The sequence below is a fragment of the Phyllobates terribilis genome, unplaced genomic scaffold (assembly GCF_046119375.1).
Source record: "Phyllobates terribilis strain yellow unplaced genomic scaffold, ASM4611937v1 Scaffold_11__3_contigs__length_659146591, whole genome shotgun sequence".
Classification (NCBI taxonomy): Eukaryota; Metazoa; Chordata; class Amphibia; order Anura; family Dendrobatidae; genus Phyllobates; species Phyllobates terribilis.
In genome coordinates this window covers 303,193,921-303,217,170 of record NW_027362771.1, presented here as the reverse complement: position 1 = coordinate 303,217,170, position 23,250 = coordinate 303,193,921, and the positions used below count along the sequence as shown (strand labels likewise).

The 23,250-nt window shown below is 37.6% G+C and overlaps 1 protein-coding gene across 1 annotated transcript in view; it reads left to right on the top strand.

The window, feature by feature from the left end:
- Positions 1 to 23,250, top strand: part of PLXNA4 (plexin A4) — a 1,035,275-nt gene that overhangs the window by 714,680 nt on the left and 297,345 nt on the right. Inside the window, exons 7-8 of the mRNA XM_073652480.1 lie at positions 7,671 to 7,824; positions 23,036 to 23,135. Of these exons, the coding sequence (XP_073508581.1) occupies positions 7,671 to 7,824; positions 23,036 to 23,135 (254 nt within the window). The remainder of the gene's footprint in view (positions 1 to 7,670; positions 7,825 to 23,035; positions 23,136 to 23,250) is intronic.

Below are 23,250 nucleotides of genomic sequence, written 5' to 3'. Positions count from 1 at the left end.
AGTTTGGATCAATGTCCTGCTGCATAACCCAAGTGCACTTCAGCTTGAGGCCACAAACAGATGGCTGGACATTCCCCTTCTGGATTTTTTGGTAGACAGAAGAATTCATGGTTCCATTTACCACAGCAAGTCTTCTAGGTCTGGAAGCGTCAAAACAGCCCCAGACCATCACACTACCACCACTATTTTTTACTGTTGGTATGATGTTCCTTTTTTGAAATGCTGTGCCAGATGTAATGGGGACAGACAGCTTCCAAAAAGTTCAACTTTTGTCTTGTCAGTCCACAGAGTATTCTCCCAAAAGTCTTGGCGATCATCAAGATGTTTTCTGGCAAAACTAAGACGAGCCTTTATGTTCTTTTTTCTCAGCAGTGGTTTTTGTCTTGGATCTGTGCCATGCATGTCATTTTTGCCCACTCTCTTTCTTATGGTGGGGTCATGAACACTGACCTTAACTGAGGCAAGTGAGGCCTGCAGTTGTTTGGATGTTGTTGTGGGGTCTTTTGTGATCTCTTGAATGAGTCATTTCTGTGCTCTTGGGGTAATTTTGATCAGCCAGCCACTCCTGGGAAGATTCACCACTGTTCCATGTTTTCACCATCTGTACATAATGGCTTTCACTGTGGTTCGCTGGAGTCCCAAAGCTTTAGAATTGGCTTTATAACCTTTTCCAGACTCATAGATCTCAATTACTTTGATTCTCATTTGTTTCTGAATTTCTTTGGATGGCAGCATGATGTCTAGCATTTGAGGATCTTTTGGTCTACTTCACGTTGTCAGGCAGGTCCTATTTAAGTGATTTCTTGATTGAAATTAGATGTAGCAGTAATCAGGCTAGTGGAAATTGAACTCAGCTTCCGAAAGATGGATTTATTTTTCCCTTAACAATAAAGACCTCAATTTAAAAACTGCATTTTGTGTTTACTTGTGTTATCTTTGTCTAATATTTACATTTGTTTTGTGATCTGAAACATTTAAGTGTGACAAACATGCAAAAGAATAAAAAATCAGGAAGGGGGCAAACACTTTCACACCACTGTATTTGTGAAAAATGTGAAATGTGCAACTGACTTGAAAAAATATACATGAAAGGTGTTTTTTTAGACAACAAGTTGTGTTGATTTATTGACTAGTACATATTTTTAGCACAATTTACATTTGTGGTAACCATGGGGTGGTCTTCCTAAGTTCAGTATCTTGTAAGGTATACAATACCAATTACTTTAAGTAGTGTGTCCCATTTTGATATATTTGACAACATTTGTTAATTGATCGATTTTTCCCTACTGAAAAATACATCAATGGCTTATACTTTTCAAAGCTTTTAAAGTTGAAGGTAGGCTTAACCGGTTCCCGACCGCCCACTGTACATAAACGTCCGCGCTGCCAAGGCTCTGTGCAGCGCGGACGTTTAAAATTGGTGGGTGGTCTCGCAGCGCTCAGTACCCCCAGGGTCCTGCAAGCGCTGCGATTCCGGTGCAGAGCGTTAGCTCTGACAGGGAACATCATCGGGACCTGATTGGATCAGGTCCCAGTGATGTTAACCCTTTGCTGTCTTCTATATGCTGCGATCTATAGTGATCGCGGCATATAGGAGACAGCAGGAGGAGAGGGGGTCGTCTTACTTACCTCCGAAGACCTCCGATTTCTTTCAGGACCTGGGGTTGCTGTGGCAGCTGGAGGTCACATGACCGCCTCCAGCTCTGCCATATATGGTGTCCTGTCTGGTTCAGCGTGCAAGCTGAGCCAGACAGGAGACTCTGCCTGAAACAGGGAAGATCTCATGTAATGTAATGTAATATATGTCTATTACATTACATGAGATCAGTGATCAGAAAAATAAAAATTAATGTCCCATACAGGGACTAAGTAAAAATGTAAAAAAAAGTAAAAAAAAATAAAAAAATATTAAACCAATAAATCCGTATATTTTTACAAAACCAAAAAAAGAACATATATTTGGCATCGCCGCGTCCAAAACAACCCGAGCTATAAAACTGTCACACTAATTAACTCCTTCTGTGCACACCGTAATAAAAATAAATTAAAAACAGAGCAAAAAAAATGCTTTTTCATCATATCGCCAAACAAAAAGTGGAAAAAAATGCGATCAAAAAGCAAAATAGAAAAAAAAATGGTACCGCTGAAAACGTCATCTTGTTCCGCAAAAAACAAGCCGCGATACAGCTCCATCAGTCGAAAAATAAAAAAGTTATAGTGCTCAGAATGAAGCAATGCAAAAAAAATATTTTTTTCTATAAATTTGTTTTATTGTGTAAAAGCGCCAAAACATAAAAAAATATACAGTAAGTGTAGTTTCGCTGTAAATGTACTGACCCGATGAATAACGCTTCCTGATCACTTTTACCACACGCAGAACGGCATAAAAAAAAACCTCAAAAAACAATTCCTGAATTGGTTTTTGTTAATTTTACCTCCCAAAAAACGGAATAGAAAGCGATCAAAAAATGTCACCTACCCAAAAATGGTACCAATAAAAATGTCAACTCGTCCCGCAAAAAACAAGCCATCACATGACTGTCGGCCGAAATATGGAAAAATTATAGCTCTCAAAATATGGTGATGCAAAAACTAGATTTTGCAAAAAAAAGCGTCTTTTAGTGTGTGACAGCTGTCAGTCATAAAAACCCGATATAAATCTGGTATCTCTGTAATCGCACCGACCCGAAGAATAAAGTAATCTCACCACTTATACCACACGAGGAGCGGCGTAAAAAATAAATAAAACCAATTCTTCACCTGCTACTGATTTGTTTATTATGTCTCCCAAAGATCGCAGTAAGGCTCTGCTCACATTTATCCTGCGCTCTGCGCTGAGCACTTACACCAGAGTTTCCGTGTAAATCTCTGAAATACGTGATTCAGCCAGAACTCATGACGGAAGATTCCCTGTAATGAGGCAGATATAGACCACTGTGGACGCAGTCTAGCCTGGGATCCCACGGTGTCATTTGTTTTAGGCGTGCATAAAAGTGCGGTTGGCCCGTTTTGTGCACTTCTGAAAAAAAGGACACCGCTAAACAGAGGCCAGATGGAGTCCAGAGTAACTCTGCTGCCTCATTACAGTGAATGGATCCCGCAGGGGTTTCATCTGAATTATATCACTTGGAAATTTAGATGGAAACCCCGATGCAAGTGCTCAGCCTAGAGCGCCGGATAAATGTTACATAAAATGTTCCCAATAAAAGCTTCAACTCAGTCCTCAAACAAAGATAGTCCCCACTCAGGTCTGTCATCTGTTAAAAATATAAGGGACTTCCAAGTTACTGGTAGCAGAAAGGCTCTGGAAAAGCAAAATGGCCCTTGCCCCCCAAAAGAAATTCAGAAGATTTTGTGCTCCCAAATCCAAATGCCTATTCTACAATAATTTGTTCTCCAATTGTCAAATAGCACTCCGTCTCCCCCAGATCTCGCCATATGGCTGAGCGGTACGATACAGCCACATATGGGGTATTGCCACTTTTAGAAGAAATTGTGTGACACATTTCGGCACCATTTTTACCCATTGCCCTGTGTGAAAATGTAAAATCTGAGGGTAAAACATTTTTTTGTGGTAAAAATATAATTATGCTTTTTTTCACTGCCCAATGGTATAAATTTAAAAATTAAAAAATACTCACTACTTCCCTAGATCAATTCCTTGAGAGGTGTAGTTTACAAAATGGGGTCACTTGTGGGGGTTTCTGCTGTTTCGGCATGTCAGCGACTCTTCAAATGTGACATGGTGTCAGCCACCTATCCCAGCCAACATAGCGCTCCTTTCCTTTCCGAACCCTGCCGTACACCAAAGCAGTGCTTTTCCCCCACATATGGGGTATCGGCGTACTCAGGAGAAATTGCACAACAAATATCATGGTGCAATTTATCCTGTTACCCTTATGATAATGCAAAATTAAGGGATGAAAAATGGTTTTGTGGGAAAAATTAGAAAATTTTATTTTTACAGCTCAATATTATAATCTTCTGTGAAGCACCTTGGGGTTCAAGGTGCTCACCACACATCTAGATAAGTTCCCTAAGGGGTCTAGTTTCCAAAATGGTGTCACTTGTGGGGGGTTTCCACTGTTTAGGCACATCAGGGGCTCCCCAAATGCAACATGGCGTCCGCTAATTATTCAAACAAATTTTACATTCAAAAAGTCAAAGGGCGCTCCTTCCCTTTCAAACCCTGCCGTGCACCCAAACAGTGGTTTGCCTCCACATATGGGGTATCAGCGTGTTCAGGAGAAATTGCACAACAAATTTCATGGTGCAATTTTTCCTATTACCCTTATGATAATTCAAAATTAAGGGATGAAAAACGTTTTTGTGGGAAAAATGTGAAAATTTTATTTTTACAGCTCAATATTATAAACTTCTGTGAAGCACCTTGGGGTTCAAGGTGCTCACCACACATCTACATAAGTTCCCTAAGGGGTCTAGTTTCCAAAATGGTGTCACTTGTGGGGGGTTTCCACTGTTAAGGCACTTCAGAAGCTCTCCAAACGCAACATAGCGTCCGCTAATTATTCAGACAAATTTTACATTCAAAAAGTCAAATGGCGCTCCTTCCCTTTCAAACCCTGCCGTGCGCCCAAACAGTGGTTTGCCTCCACATATGGGGTATCAGCGTGTTCAGGAGAAATTGCACAACAAATTTCATGGTGCAATTTTTCCTATTACCCTTATGATAATGCAAAATTAAGGGATGAAAAACGTTTTTGTGGGAAAAATGTGAAAATTTTATTTTTACAGCTCAATATTATAAACTTCTGTGAAGCACCTTGGGGTTCAAGGTGCTCACCACACATCTAGATAAGTTCCCTAAGGGGTCTAGTTTCCAAAATGGTGTCACTTGTGGGGGGTTTCCACTGTTTAGGCACATCTGGAGCTCTCCAAACGCAACATGGCGTCTGCTAATTACTCAGACAAATTTTATATCCAAAAAGTCTAATAGCGCTCCTTCCCTTCCAAACCCTGCAGTGCGCCCAAACAGTGGTTTTCCCTCACATATGGGGTATCAGCACGCTCAAGAGAAATTGCACAAAAAAAATTTGGGGTCCATTTTTTCCTGTTTCCCCTGTGAAAATAGAAAAAATTGGGTCTAAAGTAACATTTTTGTGAAAAAAGTTAAATGTTAATTTTTTTCTTCCACATTCCAAAAATTCCTGTGAAGCACCTGAAGGGTTAATAAAGTTCTTGAATGTGGTTTTGAGCACCTTGAGGGGTGCAGTTTTTAGAATGGTGTCACTTTTTGGTATTTTGTGTCATAAAGACCCCTCAAAGTGACTTCAAATATGATGTGGTCCCTAAAAAATGTTTTTGTAAATTTTGTTGGAAAAATGAGAAATCGCTGGTCAACTTTTAACCCTTATAGCTCCCTAATAAAAAAAAATTTGGGTTCCAAAATTGTGCTGATGTAAAGTAGACATGTGGGAAATGTTATTTATTAACTATTTTGTGTGACACATCTCTCTGATTTAAGGGCATGACAATTCAAAGTTAGAAAATTGCAAAATTTTCAAAATTTCGCCAAATTTCCGATTTTTTCACAAATAAACGTAAGTTATATCGAAGAAATTTTACCAGTATCATGAAGTACAATATGTCACGAAAAAACAATCTCAGAATCAGGGAAATACGTTGAAGCGTTCCAGAGTAATTACTTCATAAAATGACAGTGGTCAGAATTGAAAAAATTGGCAAAAACAGGCTCTGGTGCGAAGTGGTTAAGTCAATCGAGTTCATCCTTTAACCTAACATGGTGATTCAAAGAAAGGCAAAAACCCCATGGGGCAGACACTAATAGCTCCATATTAAGGGAAAAATTCCTTTCCAATTCCACATATGGCAATTAGACTAGTTCTCTGGATCAACACCCCATTACATAATCTAATGCCCATAACCTGTAATATTATATTTTTCAAGAAAGGCTTCCAGGCCCTTCTTGAATTTTAGTAGTGAATCACTCATTACAACATCATTCTGCAGAGAGTTCCATAGTCTCACTGCTCTTACAGTAAAGAATCCGCGTATGTGATTATGATTAAACCTTCTTTGCTCTAGACGTAGAGGATGCACCCTTGTCCTTGTTGCTGGTCTGGGTGTAAAAAGATCATTAGAAAGGTCTCTGTACTGACCCCTCATATATTTGTACATTATATAAAGATCGCCCTTAAGGCTTCACGTTTCCAAACTGAATAACCCCAAGTTTAGTAACCTATCTTGGTTTTGCAGACCACCCATTCCTTTAATGACCTTGGTCGATCTTCTCTGCACTCTCTCAAGTGCAGCTATGAGAGACCAAAATTGTACACAGTACTCTAAGTGTGGCCGCACTAGAGATTTTTATAGAGGCAAAACTATGTTCTTTTCTTTTTATTTTTAGTGCATCCCATTATTTCATTAACCTTGGCAGTAGCTGCCTGACACTGGTCACTAAAGTTCAGCATACTGTCCACCCATACACCCAAGTCTCATGTTTAATACAGTTTCTTTTTAAATTGAGTCTGTCAGCACAAAATGACTGTTCAAACCAAGCACAGGTATTCAGTGCATCTTTGGTGTGGCCAAACAGTTCAGTGCACCTTCCCATCTACTTGTTTTTATCTATTTTTCTGCCCTTCTCTGGCTCCTGTAAAGTTAAAGCTGTCAATCAAAGAAGAGGGGGGCAGAAACAGATGGGAAAACAAGAAGGTAGAAAAGTGCATTGAATTGTTTGATCACGCCAAGGGTGGTTTGAACAGTCATTGCATGCTGACAGTCTCCCATTGAGTTAGATGTAGGACAGGGATTACTTAGTAGTCATTGTTGTAATATATACAACGTATATCTACCCATAATAAATGGGACAATTGCCAAAAATAAAAATAAATTCAACGGGAAGAAGAGAGAGGCAGATTGAAAAATATGAAAAAAAAGCCTAAGTGACACAGGGAATATGTCTGTAACCAAGTAACTGGTTCTATTGACCTCTATAATAAGTTATATCTTATTAGACTAAGATTATCTCTTATTGTGACAGATGACATTGTCCTTAAGCTATTTTCTTCACAAATAACTGTTTCATTAGAAGGGCAAATAGTAATGTAAAAATTAAACATATAATGAAAATGCCTTGACCTTTGGGTGATACAACATTGTATATAAAAAGGTGAATATGTATACATGTATAGTTCTGTCCCATGTATCTTAAAGTTGTCACATATCAAAATAAATGCATACCGTTATAAACATAAGATTAAAAAATATTTAAAAGTGTTGTTTTTCATTATTTTCTTACATTTTACCCTTAACTTGGTAAACTTAACTGGGGCAAGAAAACTATATGTTTGCAAAAGTACATTGGTTGTATAAAATTCATACAGAAATATATCATTACAAAAAAAGCTAAATTAATTTTGTTAAAGAAGAAAGTAACATAAATAAAACCAATTTACCCCCCCAAAAAATAACACAAAAATAAAACCAAAAATAAAAAAAAAAAGATAAATGGGGGAAGTGCCTGGTTGTCAAGTGTTAATACATAGACTGTCCATATACTGTAGGGCTCCATAAGATTGTAATAAATATATTTAAATCTTCTGTACCTTCTTTTGTTCTTTTCCCCCTTCCTTTTTATGTCCCACTTGAATTATGATGCTAATATGTTTATATTCTATGGGTTACAGCTAGTTTTGGAAGCCTACAATGTACCGGAGTTGTCTGCTGGTGTCAACTGCACATTTGAAGATCTCTCAGAGATGGATGGACTTGTAGTTGGAAACCAAATCCGATGTATTTCCCCAGCAGAAAAGGAAGTTCCACGTATCATAACAGAAAACGGTAAGAAAATAACAAAGGCAATGTTTCTTTTCTTCCATTGTATTTTGAGCTCCATGTTGTTGTTTTTTTTGCATTTTACAAGACTTAAATGGTATGCTTATATTAACTAGACTGAACCATTTAAAATATGACATTTTACAGTAGATGTCAATGATATATGACTATATTTATTTAGCATTTTTATTGCTTTTCTTTTTTCTTTTCCTGAGACATTGATTCTAGTTTTTTCTCTGCGAGCTAGTACCTAGAAGGAATCCTATGCAGTAGACATATAACAAAGGTAGAACAGCAAAGACGACATAAAATATTAAGAACAAGGAAAAGGTCAGTTTCAGTCAATAACAGTAAAGGAAGCAAATATGTTGCTTTCACGCTGGGAGAGAAAACAGAGAACAGAAAATGGCTTGAAAGGTTTTTGGGCCTTGAAGGTGCATTCTCGCTTAATCGAGGTTAGAATCAAAGTTTACAAAGTAAATCCTTTATTATCTTTCCCATGGGCTCCATTTTTAAATAAAGATTGACTGGAAAAGGAAACAAATAGATAACTGTGATTTTCAGTAGGTTGTATATACATATTAAATGCACCCAGCAGACACACTGTGAAGACCACACTAAATGGAGACTCAGTATTTATGCATTAGAAAAGGTATTAATTGGAACTAGAGATTAGGAAAGTTGACAGACAGCTGATTTCTGTATTTAAAGACATTTATCATACTAGTTGCTTTAAATCCTCTACCTCATTAGTTGTTTTGTGTTAATATATCACCTACCCATATACCACACACATGGTTTCTTGTTTTCCTTACACCCCACGGGTGAGAATTTAATTATTACTTGTGATCAAATATGCAATTTGTATTTTCAGCATTTTCAGATTATATTTATTGAGGGTAAAGTCATTAACACATTTAAATAACATGGTATTTTCCTTGAAACATACAGTACCTCCAGTAATCGACTTCTCTTAGGCTATGTACATGAGTATGCAAATTAAATATATTTACTTAGAGAATTGGTGACATGTTCAATACTTATTTTACCCGTTGTGTATATACAGTGGGGAAAATAAGTATTTGTTACACTGCTGATTTTGAAAGTTTTCCCACCTACAAAGAATGGAGAGTATATAATCTTTATGGTAGGTACACTTCAACTGTGAAAGACAGAATCTTAAAAAAAATCCAGAAAATCACATTGTATGATTTTTACATAATTAATTTGCATTTTATTGCATGAAATAAGTATTTGATACAATAGAAAACAGAACTTAATATTTGGTACAGAAACCTTTATTTGCAATTACAGAGGTCAGACGTTTCCCGTAGTTCTTGACCAAGATTGCACACACTGCAGCAGGGATTTTGGCCCACTCCTCCATACAAAACTTCTCCAGATCTTTCAGGTTTTGGGGCTGTCATTGGACAATATTGAGTTTCAGCTCCCTCCAAAGATTTTCTATTGGGTTCAGGTCTGGAGACTGGCAAGACCACTCCAGGACCTTGAAATGCTTCAGAGCCACTCCTTAGTTGCCCTGGCTTTGTGTTTCAGGTCATTGTCACGTTGGAAGACCCAGCCATGACCCATCTTCAATGCTGTTATCGAGCGAAGGAGGTTGTTGGCCAAAATCTCACGATATATGACCCCATACATCGTCCCTTATATATGGTGCAGTCGTCCTGTCCCCTTTGCATAAAAACACCCCCAAAGTATGATGTTTCCTCCATCATGCTTCATAGGTTTTATAGTGTTCTTGGGGTTGTACTCATCCTTCTTCTTCCACCAAATACGGCGAATGGAGTTCATACCAAAAAGTCATATTTTGGTCTCATCTGACCGCATGACCTTCTCCCATGCCTCTTATGGATCATCCAGATGGTTATTGGCGAACTTCAAACATGCCTGGACATGTGCTGGCATGAGCAGGGGGACGTTGCATGCCCTGCAGAAGTTTAATCCATAATGGTGTAGTGTATAAACAGTAATGTTTGAGACTGTTGTCCCAGCTCTCTTCAGGTCATTGACCAGGTCCTCCCCTGTAGTTCTGGGATTATTCCTGACCTTTCTCAGAATCATCCTTACCCCACGAGATGAGATTTTGAATGAGCCCCAGACCGAGGAAGATTGACAGTCATCTTGTCTTTCTTCCATTTTCTAATAATTGTGCCAACAATTGTTGCCTTCTCACCAAGCTGCTTGCCTATTGTCCTGTAGCCTATCCCAGCCTTGTACAGGTCTACAATTTTGTCCCAGGAGTCCTTAGACAGCTCATTGGTCTTGGCCATGGTGGAGAGGTTGGAGTGAGATTGACTGAGTGTATGGACAGGCGTCTTTTGTACAGGTAAATAGTTAAAACACGTGCAGTTAGTACAGGTAATGGGTGCAGAGTAGGAGGGTTTCTTAAAGAAAAACTAACAGGTCTGTGAGAGCCAGAATTCTTTCTGGTTGGTAGGTGATCAAATACTTATTTCAGGCAATAAAATGCAATTTAATTATTTAAAAATCATGCAATGTGATTTTCTGTTTTTTTATTTTTAGATTCTTATTTAGATTCTTATTCTTTGTAGGTGGGAAAACTTGCAAAATTGTCAGTGTATCAAATACTTATTTTCCCTACTGTATATATATGTCTATACACGTGCTCAGTATATGTCTATAAATATAGTGCCATTCCAATTCTCTTCTGAACCATGTGACTGCAATTCATCTGTTGTGAGGACTGTTAGCTGCTTTCCCATCTCATAGACTTACATTGAAAAAGCCACTGTTCCAAGTCCCTACAGAAAATGCTGTATGAGCCGGATAGTCTGAATTGTGGTCATATGATTTAGAAGAGGATTGTAACAATGCTAGGAATGGTAGAAGACAGCAATTTATAAGTATTTAAACACATGCACATTATACAATGAACATATAGCTAAGGGAATAGAAAATTAAGATTTTTTCCGGGAGTTCGAATTTATTTATTAAGAAGATTTAAGACGCATTTTTATTTCAACAATTAGTCTTAGGGCTTTAAACATGCTCCTTAGTAGATCCAATCAACCAGGCTCATTTATGAAGTGGTACTTCATCAACATTATCGCAAAAACTTACCGTAGGTTCAATTAACTAAAATACTTGATAAATCATGTTTGCAAAACATTAGAAACAATTTATAATGAGTGACCAATACTATTATGCTTGTTAAGATCACGCTAAAGCACCACTCCAGTGGTTTTTTATTATTTCATTGCAGGAGTGGTTCCATTAATCTAAGTTCTCTGACTTTAGTATTATACTTACCAGCCGCTGTCTTCACCATTTCCCAGCTCTCCTCCCAAATCCTGATTCGCAATCTTGTGACTGCAACTTCTGATTGACCGGAAGTCAGAAGTAACGTTCACAAGCTCTCAGTGTAAGTCTATGACAACCTCATTCTGGCCTCATTTTGGGTCTCATAGACTTACATTTAGTTGTGACTTCTGGATCGCTGCAGATAACGCACTGAGTGGCGCTGGGAACAGATGAAGACTGCAGTTGGTTAGTATGATACAAGGTACAGGGAACTTAGATTAGTGACACCACTCCAGCGCTGCAATAAAAAAAAAAAAAGCTGAGATGGTGCTTTAAAAATTGATTTCTGCTTAGAATGATACGAATATTTTACTAATGTCCTTCCTGTACTTCTGTGATAAACAGGGAATATATCATACTAATGTAAATTATTGACTCCAAATAGCCTACCATAAACATACTATCCTATATTTTACAAACTTGCCTCTGATACTCTCTTGCGACAAAGATGATATTTCTATCTATTGTGTACTTAAGAGTTAGCATCAAAGGCTGGAGTTTTCTACTGTCGCCTTATTCATTTTGACATCTGCAAAGAATTTGTTCTTAACGCTATAGACCTGAAGAAGTGAGTTCATCCTTTGAAATCTTGTCTTAAAAATGGAATGTTATTTTTGGCCTTTCTCTGAATATCTGTCTGCAATACTCTACTATGTATTGTATATGTATTGTGACAAGTGGACTAAGGCTGGGGCAGAGCTAATGCCATCAGCATACATTGTTAGTCTATCACATCCATCCTAAACCACACAATGCTTGCCAAATACTGTATTTTTGATATTTGTTTAAAGCATTTTTAATGAAGCTCCACTTGGGTACAGCTGTGATTAATGACTATAGGTTAGATACAAATGGTTAGATACTCTGCACCCTGTCCAGGGCTGTTTCTTACTCTGTTCACCGTGACCTCACTCTCCAGTGTAAGTTTGATAAAGGTCTGTCTGACCGAAACATTATTGACTTGTAGCCTGAAACTGGACCACTTCATTAAAAGAATTTCTTTACAAGCATCCTATTTTGATTGCCGGATTCTTTTCTATATTATATTAATGAATTGGGACCCTAACTGAGCACCAACCACATCTTGGAGTGCCGCACTTCCTAACTATATTGGTTTGCTACTGGTAAACATGTAGCTCCTGCCTCATATATTTATCACCTGTCATAATATATTTTATACCCTTCTTCACTTTGCTTTCTCTTGATTTGAAAAGAACTTGTAATAAAATTATAGCCAACTATTAGGTGTAAATTTTGAAATTCAGTTTCCTATTTCTTTTTACATTTACCCCACAAAAGGTACCCCATCCCCCCCAAAAATAGGTTTCCTTTTCTTTAACCACTTCGCGCCAGAGCCTGTTTTTGCCTTCGTGACCGGGCCAATTTTTTCAATTCTGACCACTGTCACTTTATGAAGTAATTACTCTGGAAAGGTTCAATAGATTCCCCTGATTCTGAGATTGTTTTTTCGTGACATATTGTACTTCATGATAGTGGTAAAATTTCTTCGATATCACTTGCGTTTATTTGTGAAAAATTTTGAAAATTTTGTAATTTTCAAACTTTGAATTTTCATGCCCTTAAATCAGAGAGATATGTCACACAAAATAGTTAATAAATAACATTTCCCACATGTCTACTTTACATCAGCACAACTTTGGAACCAAAATTTTTTTTTTGCTAGGAAGCTATAAGGGTTAAAAGTTGACCAGCGATTTCTCATTTTTCCAACATAATTTACAAATACATTTTTTTTAGGGACCACATCTTATTTGAAGTGACTTTGAGGGGCCTTTATGACAGAAAATACCCAAAAGTGACACCATTCTAAAAACTTCTCCCCTCAAGGTGCTCAAAACCACATTCAAGAAGTTTATTAACCCTTCAGGTGTTTCACGGGAATTTTTGGAATGTGGAAGAAAACAATGAACATTTAACTTTTTTTCACAAAAATGTTACTTTAGACCCAATTTTTTTATTTTCACAAGGGTAACAGGAAAAAATGGACTACACAATTTGTAGTGCAATTTCTCATGAGCGCGCTGATACCCCATATGTGAGGGAAAACCACTGTTTGGGTGCACTGCAGGGTTCAGAAGGGAAGGAGCGCCATTAGACTTTTTGAATGTAAAATTTGTTTGAATAATTAGCAGATGCCATGTTGCGTTTGGAGAGCTCCTGATGTGCCTAAACAGTGGAAACCCGCCACAAGTGACACCATTTTGGAAACTAGACCCCTTTAGGGAACTTATCTAGATGTGTGGTGAGCACCTTGAACCCCCAGGTGCTTCACAGAAGTTTATAATATTGAGCTGTAAAAATAAAATTTTCACATTTTTCCCACAAAAACGTTTTTCATCCCTTAATTTTGCATTATCATAAGGGTAACAGGAGAAATTTCACCATGAAATTTTTTGAGCAATTTCTCCTGAGTAAGCAGATACCCCATATGTGGAGGAAAACCACTGTTTGGTGCTCGGCAGGGTTCGGAAGGGAAGGAGCGCCATTTGACTTTTTGAATGTAAAATTTGCTTGAATAATTAGCGGATGCCATGTCGCAATTGGGGAGCCCCTTATGTCCCTAAACAGTGGAAACCCCCCAAAAGTGACACCATTTTGGAAACTAGACCCCTTAGGGAACTTATCTAGATGTGTGGGGAGTACCTTGTACCCTCAGGTGCTTCACAGAAGTTTGTAATATTGAGGCGTAAAAATAAAATTTTCACATTTTTCCCACAAAAAATGTTTTTCATCCCCTAATTTTGCATTATCATAAGGGTAACAGGAGAAATTGCACCATGAAATTTGTTGTGCAATTACAGGGAATCTTCCATCATGGGTTCCGTCTGAATCACGTATTTCAGAGATTTACACGGAAACTCTAGTGTAAGTGCTCAGCGCAGAGCGCAGGATAAATGTGAGCAGAGCCTTACTGCGATCTTTGGGAGACATAATAAACAAATCAGTAGCAGGTGAAGAATTGGTTTTATTTATTTTTTACGCCGTTCCTCATGTGGTATAACCAGATTGATATCGGGATTGACAGCTGTCACACACTAAAAGACACTTTTTTTTTGCAAAATCTAGTTTTTGCATCGCCATATTTTGAGAGCTATAATTTTTCCATATTTCAGCCGACAGAGTCATGCGAGGGCTTGTTTTTTGCGGGACGAGTTGACGTTTTTATTGGTACTATTTTTGAGTACATGACATTTTTTGATCGCTTTCTATTCCATTTTTTGGGAGGTAAAATGAACAAAAAACAACAATTCAGGAATTGTTTTTTGAGTTTTTTTTATGCCGTTCTGCGTGTAGTAAAAGTGATAAGGCAGCATTATTCTTCGGGTCAGTATGTTTACAGCGATACTATACTTACCGTATATATTTTTTTAATGTTTTGGCGCTTTTACACAAAACAATTTTATAGAAAAAATATTTTTTTTACATCCCTTTATTCTGAGAGCTATAACTTTTTTATTTTTCGGCTGATGGAGCTGTGCGGTGGCTTTTTTTTGCGAAACAAGATGACGTTTTCAGCGATACCATTTTTATTTCCATTTTGCTTTTTAATCGCATTTTATTCCACTTTTTGTTTGGCGATATGATAAAAAAGCATAGTTTTTTGCTCCATTTTTTTTTTTTTTTTTTACGGTGTGCACAGAAGGAGTTAATTAGTGTGACAGTTTTATAGATCGGGTTGTTTCGGACGCGGCGATACCAAATATGTGTACTTTTTTTGTTTTTGCATAAATATATGGATTTATTGGTTTAATATTTTATTTATTTATTTTTATTTATTTTGTGATTTTTTTAAACAGTTTGAAAACATTTTTTAGACTTCTTTTTTTTAATTTTTACTTAGTCCTGTATGGGACATTAATTTTTATTTTTCTAATCACTGTTCTCATGCAATGCAATAGACATGTATTGCATTGCATGAGATCTCTGCTGACAGTTTCACACTGTCTGTGTCTCCTGCTAGACTCAGCTGCAGGCTGAGCCTAGCAGGACACCATATATGGCAGATCCGGAGGCGGTCATGTGACCTCCGGCTGCCATGACAACGGCAGGTCCTGTCAGACATCAGGGAGCCATCAGAGAGGTAAGTGGACGACCCCCTCTCCTCTCACTATCTTCTAAATGCCGCGATCACTATAGATCGCGGCATATAGAAGATAGCAAAGGGTTAACATCATTGGGACCTGATCCAATCAGGTCCCGATGATGTCCCCTGTCAGAGCTGTCGCTCTGCACCACACCCGCAGCGCTTGCAGGACCCTGGGGGTCCTGAGGGCTGCGGGACCACCGACCGTTTATAAACGTCGGCGCTGCACAGAGCCCAGCTAGCGCTGACGTTTATGTACAGTGGGCGGTCGGGAAGCAGTTAAAAAGGAGCTAATCTGCATTACTTTGTAGCAGCCACTACAAGGTGCAGCAGAACAAAAGAGTTCTTCTTTGTACACTGTTTGCATCTGGCAGATGCTGGAGCTGGTAGCATCTGATTGGTGGAGGCGCCGGTATCGGACCTCCACTGATCTAGTTTTGATGACCTATCCTAAGGATAACATCAATATAATAGTATTGGAAACTCCTTTAACTATCGTGTAACATATAATTTCAATATTATTAATAAGAGCTAAATTTGTTGGAACATACAATTATTTCTGCTACAAGTCATCAGGTTGTCAACTAAAATCGTCCAACATGATGCATAGAACAGTTACTACCATAAATTTACCTGGGCTTTTGACATACAGAACACAATAGTTTTCTTTAGTTTTAGACTTCACTGATGTGCCTAAAGATTTAACAGTCCATCTTCAGTCTCAGTCCGCACTTATGTGTCACGTAACATTTGTCGTCAATCATCTCAGCCATTAAATAAGAACCTCTTAGCAGGGTTGTCAAAACAACAAGTGGCAGATGGGCAGCAGCATAATACTCTGACAGGTAAATTTACACAGTAAACTTCTTCTAGATAGATTAATTGTCAAGGTCAATTTGAAATGATTGATTAATGAATCATTTGGAAGAGAAGGAAAATAATTGAGGTTTGGGGTCAGTTGGGTCAGAAGCTTGCATTTAATCATGTGCTGCTTTATAGAATTATTGTCATTAATTAACTCTAAGAGTTCCTTACAGCTGAGATGATGTGCATTGAATCCTTAAAGAATCAGATTTAGGCATAAACCAAAAAAATGCAGGAAATTCGCATAGTGAAATATTCACACTTATCCATTTACTTACATAAGAAAATTAATTCTGAAAAAGAGAGTATTGAAAATTTTGTTTCTTAGGCTAATATTGCAAATAGTATTTTTCTGTTTTATATCTGGAACAAGACTAGAATCTTCTTTGATGATATTCTGATGAGACAGTGAATGTTGGTAGTAGGAAGTCTATTATATCATTTACTAAAGGGGTCCATCGTTAAAGAGTAACAAATACAAAAGCTGTCATGTAAAATGTCTACATGCAGAATATAGGATGAAAGATGATGCAAGCATTAGAGGTGGACTAGGGTGTAAAAGTAGTGATCAGACATAGAATAGTGTGAAAGTTCTCCACTCTAATGACAAGGAAACACAGACTGCTATGAACGAGCAAGGTCCTAAAGGAAATGTTATTTCATCAACTATCAAAGGACAACAACTGTGAGTAATTACAGGCGAGGGACATGAGGTGACCAGTGAGTGCAACATGACAGCCCCAATGTAAAGCAGTAGTTGACACAATGAGAAGATCCTGGGCATAGCTGCTGGTTGTAGGTGGTAACAACTGGTAAATTGAGAAAACAAAAATTATAGAAAAATATCTTATGTGAATTTTATCTATTTCATTCCAACTTGATTTACATCCATGCAGTCAGACCTAACAGACAACCCCTCTATGGGGAATAGACCCCAGATAACATCTGCATGACATCGTAGCAAATCAGGGATGTTTGTGGGTGGAGCCGATTTTTTGGCGCGAACAAGCCGGAACCCCGAACACAAACCTGAATTTGAAATGCCGAACAAATTCGCTCAACGCTAGTCTTGACTCTACACAGGGAAGGCAGAGATGGTTTATTATCATCTCTGTCTTCTGATTGCTGTATACACAGAACTGAACTAGCTTTGTGTATACAGTAAAGGAAGCTCTAACATCGCTTCCTCCTCCAGTCCTGTAGATCATGTGATTACTTGGTGTTGAGAGGGACTGGAGGCTGTTGGTTCTTAGCAGACCCATATCAGCTCTGCATTTCAAGCAGTAGGCTGAATTTGGGGCTAAACTGCCAAACTCAGTTACAGGAGAAATTAACAATATTAAAGATGTATTTAAATATTGAAATGCCCCTCAAAGGTCTTTAGTGACCTTATAGAAAACACAATGTTTGAAATAAATTAAATAAAAAATAAATTAAATGAATGAAGAAGTTAAATAGTGGATATCATGAAAAATTAAATTAAAGATTCAATGCAAAACACAAAGAAGAAACACCAATGATTGAGAACACTGAAAAAAGCACCATTGCGCTACTTCCTCCAAGGTCTTTGTGATCTACTATAGTATTTATTTTTTGTACTAACACAATTTGCTGCTTGATGTTGGATTTTATATTATTTCTAGCTTTGGGAAATCAGCTTTGATACATGCATGCTGTATGCACTATGTAATTGCACTTTATGATGTGTGGTACTCTTTCACTGGCTAAGGACCCTTGCTTACAAGAGATAGGGACTATTTCTAGCCACTTATCAGATTTGATTTTTGCATGTACAATGGCGCTTTTTACTTGTTTTGAACAATTTATGTTGTTTTCAGCTTTGAAGCTTTAATAAAATTGTATTTTTCATGCTACCCACTGGTGTGCACTAGTGTTAGTATAGAGTCCCTTTAATTGCTTAAATTGGTGAAACAGGAAATAGATTTTAGGTGCAGTGGTTAATTCATCTAAAGTCGTACTGTGTGCCTGGTCTGAATAACTATTCATCATATGGAGGTCTCACACTTGGCTGCCCTTAGTGTTTTGTTAAGATGTCTTTCGAAAGAATCCAGCAAAGCCTCCCGGGAGGAAATACCAAGTGCAGGGTCAGTGTCTGATAATGACAGAAAGTTGGCAAGTACAGAGTTTCAGTTCCCTGTGGTAAGAGGAGCGGTTGCTCACATAGCAAAGGATACAGAATAGTATGTGTGCAGAATAAATTGCAGACAAAACTAAGGCACATTCCATGTGTTTGATAGATGTATCCTTTTTATTCATTTAGCTTGCCAACTTAACTGTAAAATGCCATTATTCTTGCCCCCGAGTATGGGTGCTGACTTGCCAATGCCGTTTAAATAATGCATAAGGTAAAGTTCAGAGCTGTAAATCTGGTATCACTGTACAGGTGAACAAGACATCCATTACCATTATCTTCATGGATTGCACAGACTTGGAGTAATCTGTCTATAGACATTCATTGTAATGCATTGGATATATTGCTTGTGCAGTCATATATTGGTCTTTTTTACAGTTCACTTTACAATCAGTACATAATGTAAACAATATAAAGAGAAATGACTGAAAAGGAACATCACATTTCTTTACTAAGTACTTGCAAGCCTTCAAAACTATTTTAAAGCATCAAAACTAAGTTTGTGTTACATTTTTTTGTTATAAATGAAAGCTAAGCATTTCCACATGTACAGAATGTGGAATCTTGTTTATCGCAACTCTTCTCTGTTTGTCAGTTTACTTCCGAAAATAATGGCAGTAAAGCTTTTATTCACCCATGTGCATCCCATATGCAAGTCTCTTCTATGCTTTTATCATCTTCATCAACAAGCAAATAAGCTAAAACTTGGTATGGCAATCCGAGAACTGTATGTTCTTTAATGCCGCAATGGATTTCAAGTTAACCAAAACAAAAAAATCATTTTTTACTCATTAGTAGGAGTTTTTCTCATCTTCTTTCTTCCCTGCATTCAACTTAGTGGGACATATACAGGGACATGCTCTTTACATATGTTTCTTGAACTTGTGGCACCAAGGTTTAAAACTACATGCCATATGATTACCCATTACCTGGCACTGAGAAAAGTTAAACCATGCAGTATTCATTTTTTCCATGACCTCCCATATTGTCCTGCTATTTCTCTCCTAGCAGTGTCCAGGTCCCTTGGATTTCATTTCATGGGCGACAGCATGTGACCAATAAGTCCAGTTATTGGCTACAACAGTCACATGTGCTATGACTGGAAAATGATCTCATTAAATGGGTTGTCCGGACTTGGGGTACAAGTCTGCAGTCACTCTATGAGATTACAGACTTGTGAATCCTCACACTGCACATTCTCTGGTGTCCACGCTGGGAGTGACTTCATGTGACTTCAAGTATGAAATTTGTATATTTACAGACACATTTCAACTAGACAATGTCTAGCTTCGCTTAATACACTTGTACTGAGTAAGGTTGCGCACGTCTAGTCGACATGTGACCACATGTAAGCAAATCCCATACTGGCGGTCACATGCCCGCTTTGCCTGAGAGTCCATAAATTTGCAGTCATTTAAAACAACTGAAGACTTGTAGTCTAATGCCAGATAATCCCTTTAATGTTCTTTTAGATAGTGATAAAATTGACTAAGTTGAGAGCCACTTCTCCCTTATTGTGTTTAATATTCTATATTTTTCTAAGAGAAAGCAGATTAAAACAGAGTATAGAATAAGGCAGACAGCATTGTCTAAAGAAGTTTTGTCCCAAATCAAAGTCCTCAGTTCGGCATATGAATGTCGCAGAAGTGAATGACTACTTCAGACCCCCTTTAATAGCCAAAACAGGGCACTACTACTAAGGAGGTCTTTGCTCTCGAGGACTTGGCATGAATATCTTTCACTGACAGCAGCGATTGTCTGGAGAGGGCAAAGCTAATATAGCAGCTAGAAACAAACTATATAAAAGTTAAATGACTAGGTCACTGGTCTTTTAAATCATCCCAAGACATATAAGTACAATTAAAAATAATTGAACATTTTGGAATTCTAATGAGTTTGGTAAGAAATTCCGAGGTTGGCAATATGTGATATGCTTTCTAGTAAAATCTAGCAATGAGCCGCTACGTGTATAAATAGTTTGAGACTCTTCCCCAAAGCAATAATTATTCTAAAAATATGAGGCATTCAGCTAAAGTGAATTTGCGTTGGATTTAATGATCCAGCTGAATGCGTAAAATATTGAATATCCTCATACATAGAAGGGTGCTGGAGGTGCATGGATACAGTAGCCCACTGAAGGGGGATTCTGGAAATACTTTATGCAATGAATTCATTTGTGTGTTGAAAAATTGCAGAAGAAGATTCTGTTAAACAAAGTGAATATTATTAATAGGGATAAAAATGTGAATAGTGCTTATTTATGTTTGGGAGATATATAATGTAATTATCCATGTAAAAGGTGGCGGAGAAAGAATGGGCTTCACTAAGAAAAGTATATCCATACTACAACTGCGGAACAAGTCACACTGTATCTCACATCACAAGAATGTATGTTGTTCTACGGTAACGGAACAGGTTAGGTTGTGTTCTATGATATCATAGGAACAGGTCTATTCGCTATGCTGTGTTGGTCAATATTGATATATTGGGTTATAAATGAGGAATAGTTATTACTTATATGACAATATGATTTTACAAATGGTTCAGTTTTGCATGACATTTTTTTACTGTGAATAGTCTCTACAGAGAGGAAGAGGACCAGAACTCTAGTGCCACCTATTGGATGTCGCAATCCTAAAAGTCAATATTGACCCTTTAACGAGCCTTACCAGATGGCTTAGCATAAGAAGCCAAACTAAATACTCCAGTTGCTGGTACTTGTTTCAAGGTGTTTGCCCCTCATTAGTGCAAAAGCAAGAGGTCTAATTTGGCTGGGTAAAAGGCCTCGGACAAGAGGTCTAAGGAATAATGTTTCTCCTTGTGGAGAGTGTCAAGCCAGAGTAAGGAGACTTATCCTTCTCTGGGAATCTAAATATGCAAATATTCTCTACAGAAAAAAAGGTTACAGGAACTCTGGGGTCACCTAATGGAAGTAGTAATTCTAATATTTTATATATATAGACTGTATATACCTAACCCAATTCATTAAGAATTCCATTTCGTGTGCCAGTCTTAATGATGGCCATACAGGAGTAAGATGCACTTAATTCATTAAAAGATGAATGCCACTTAAAGGGAAACTGTCACCAGAAAAAAACGCTATTAACCTGAAGATATGGGGTTAATCTGCAGGTTAATAACGTTACTAAAATGCCTGAACTTAGACAAACGCTGGGGAGAGAAAATTAACTTTATTCTCTCCGGCAGTGTTCTGGCTTCAGTCACGAAGGCGGCATTGGCACTGGTTTAGTCACTCTCAGAGCGCCCCTGGGCCTGATTGACAGATGGCCCTAATGCAGAGCCAGTGTAAGTCAGTGGCGGGGGTGCCGTTACAGCCGCTGTTCTGTATACTCAGGGCGGTGACCGAACCAGCGGCTGCTGGGAGGAATAAAGTTAATTTTCTCCCCGCAGTGTTTGGGTAAGTGCAGGCCACCGGGCAGGTTAGTAATGCTATTAACCTGCAGATTAACTCCATACCTGCAAGTTAATAGTGTTTTTTTCTGGTGACAGGTTCCCTTCAATGAATTAGGTGCATCTTTTCACTACCTCTGTTCACCTCACTAGACATATTACTCCAGTCAGGGACTGGAATACAGTTTTGGCATAAGTTATGACTTTTGAAGAGGCCCATGCTCCGCCTATTTTAGTGGTTCTGGTGGACACTGGTTGTGAAAATAACAAGTCACAAAATGTTTATGCAACATTGAGTTGCACAACAATTCTGTGACTTTTAAAAATGTTTTATGCTAAAAAAATCTTCTGGTAAACAAAGATTGGAGAAGCAATTATGCTGCGCTGCTGGTAAATAAATAAGTAATACAAGGATCTTGATAGAAAGAATGCAGTGCGGTTTATTCTCTCAACGCATTTCAAAGTCTATCTGACTTCTTCATCAGGAAAACTACAAAGTGTCCATTTTGTGCTTTCACTCTTTAATGTTTTTATGTGCTAGCCACTTCCTATCATGAAACATTATGTCACTGTGCACATCCCAGCGCTGTTGGCCACTGAGTCATGTGATTCAAGTAAACATTAACATTGGAGGAGCCTCAAGAGCTTTACTTATTTTATTAAACAAAATAACTTTTTGGAAGTTTGTAAAGCATTTCTACATTATTTTTACTACTGCAATGAAAAATCAGATGCTTCTTATTTTTTTAAAGGAACGTGTCATGTTTTTTTCATATCAAAATCCTTACTAAAAAACAAAATGAACAATATTTAAATTTTCACACTGGCCCATGGGACAATGTTAGATTTATGCTTCCTGTCCTTTTAGGAACAGTTCAAAGCAGTTCTCTTATCAACAGAGGTCTAAATAAAATTAATGATAACACGTCTATACACAGCTGATAATCACAATAGGCAATGTCACAGCTGACTCCATGACCTTTGCACATGCTCATTAGATGCTTCAATACAAAAGATATTGCCTGAGTCTGTTCATTGCTGCTAATGTACGTGTGGATTTCATAAAACAGGAAGTTCAACTCTAAAGAAGCCCAATGGAAAGTGATAAAAATTCAAGATTATTATTATTTTTTGGAATAAAGTTTGGGATATGGAAACATATTAACATTTCCATTTTTTTCCCAAAATAATAATTACATTTAAAAACCTGATTTGAAAAATAGGTTGTTTTCTGTTGACTTGTTCCTTTTAAAATTAGTTTCTTTTATAATGTTCAATTTGTTATTAAATGTTGGAATATCCATGAATTTTTCACTTGGGTAATTTATTTTTCTTCTTTCTAGGTGACCATCACATTGTCCAGCTCCAACTTAAGTCCAAAGAAACTGGGATGACGTTTGCCAGTACAAACTTTGTTTTCTATAACTGCAGTGTTCATAACTCGTAAGTATCATGTGTAATAAATATGTAAAGGAGCAGTATATGTGTGGTATATGCTATAGTCTTTTCATGTTAACATTTGCATCAAATATACTTTGGACTCTATATGTAGTCATAG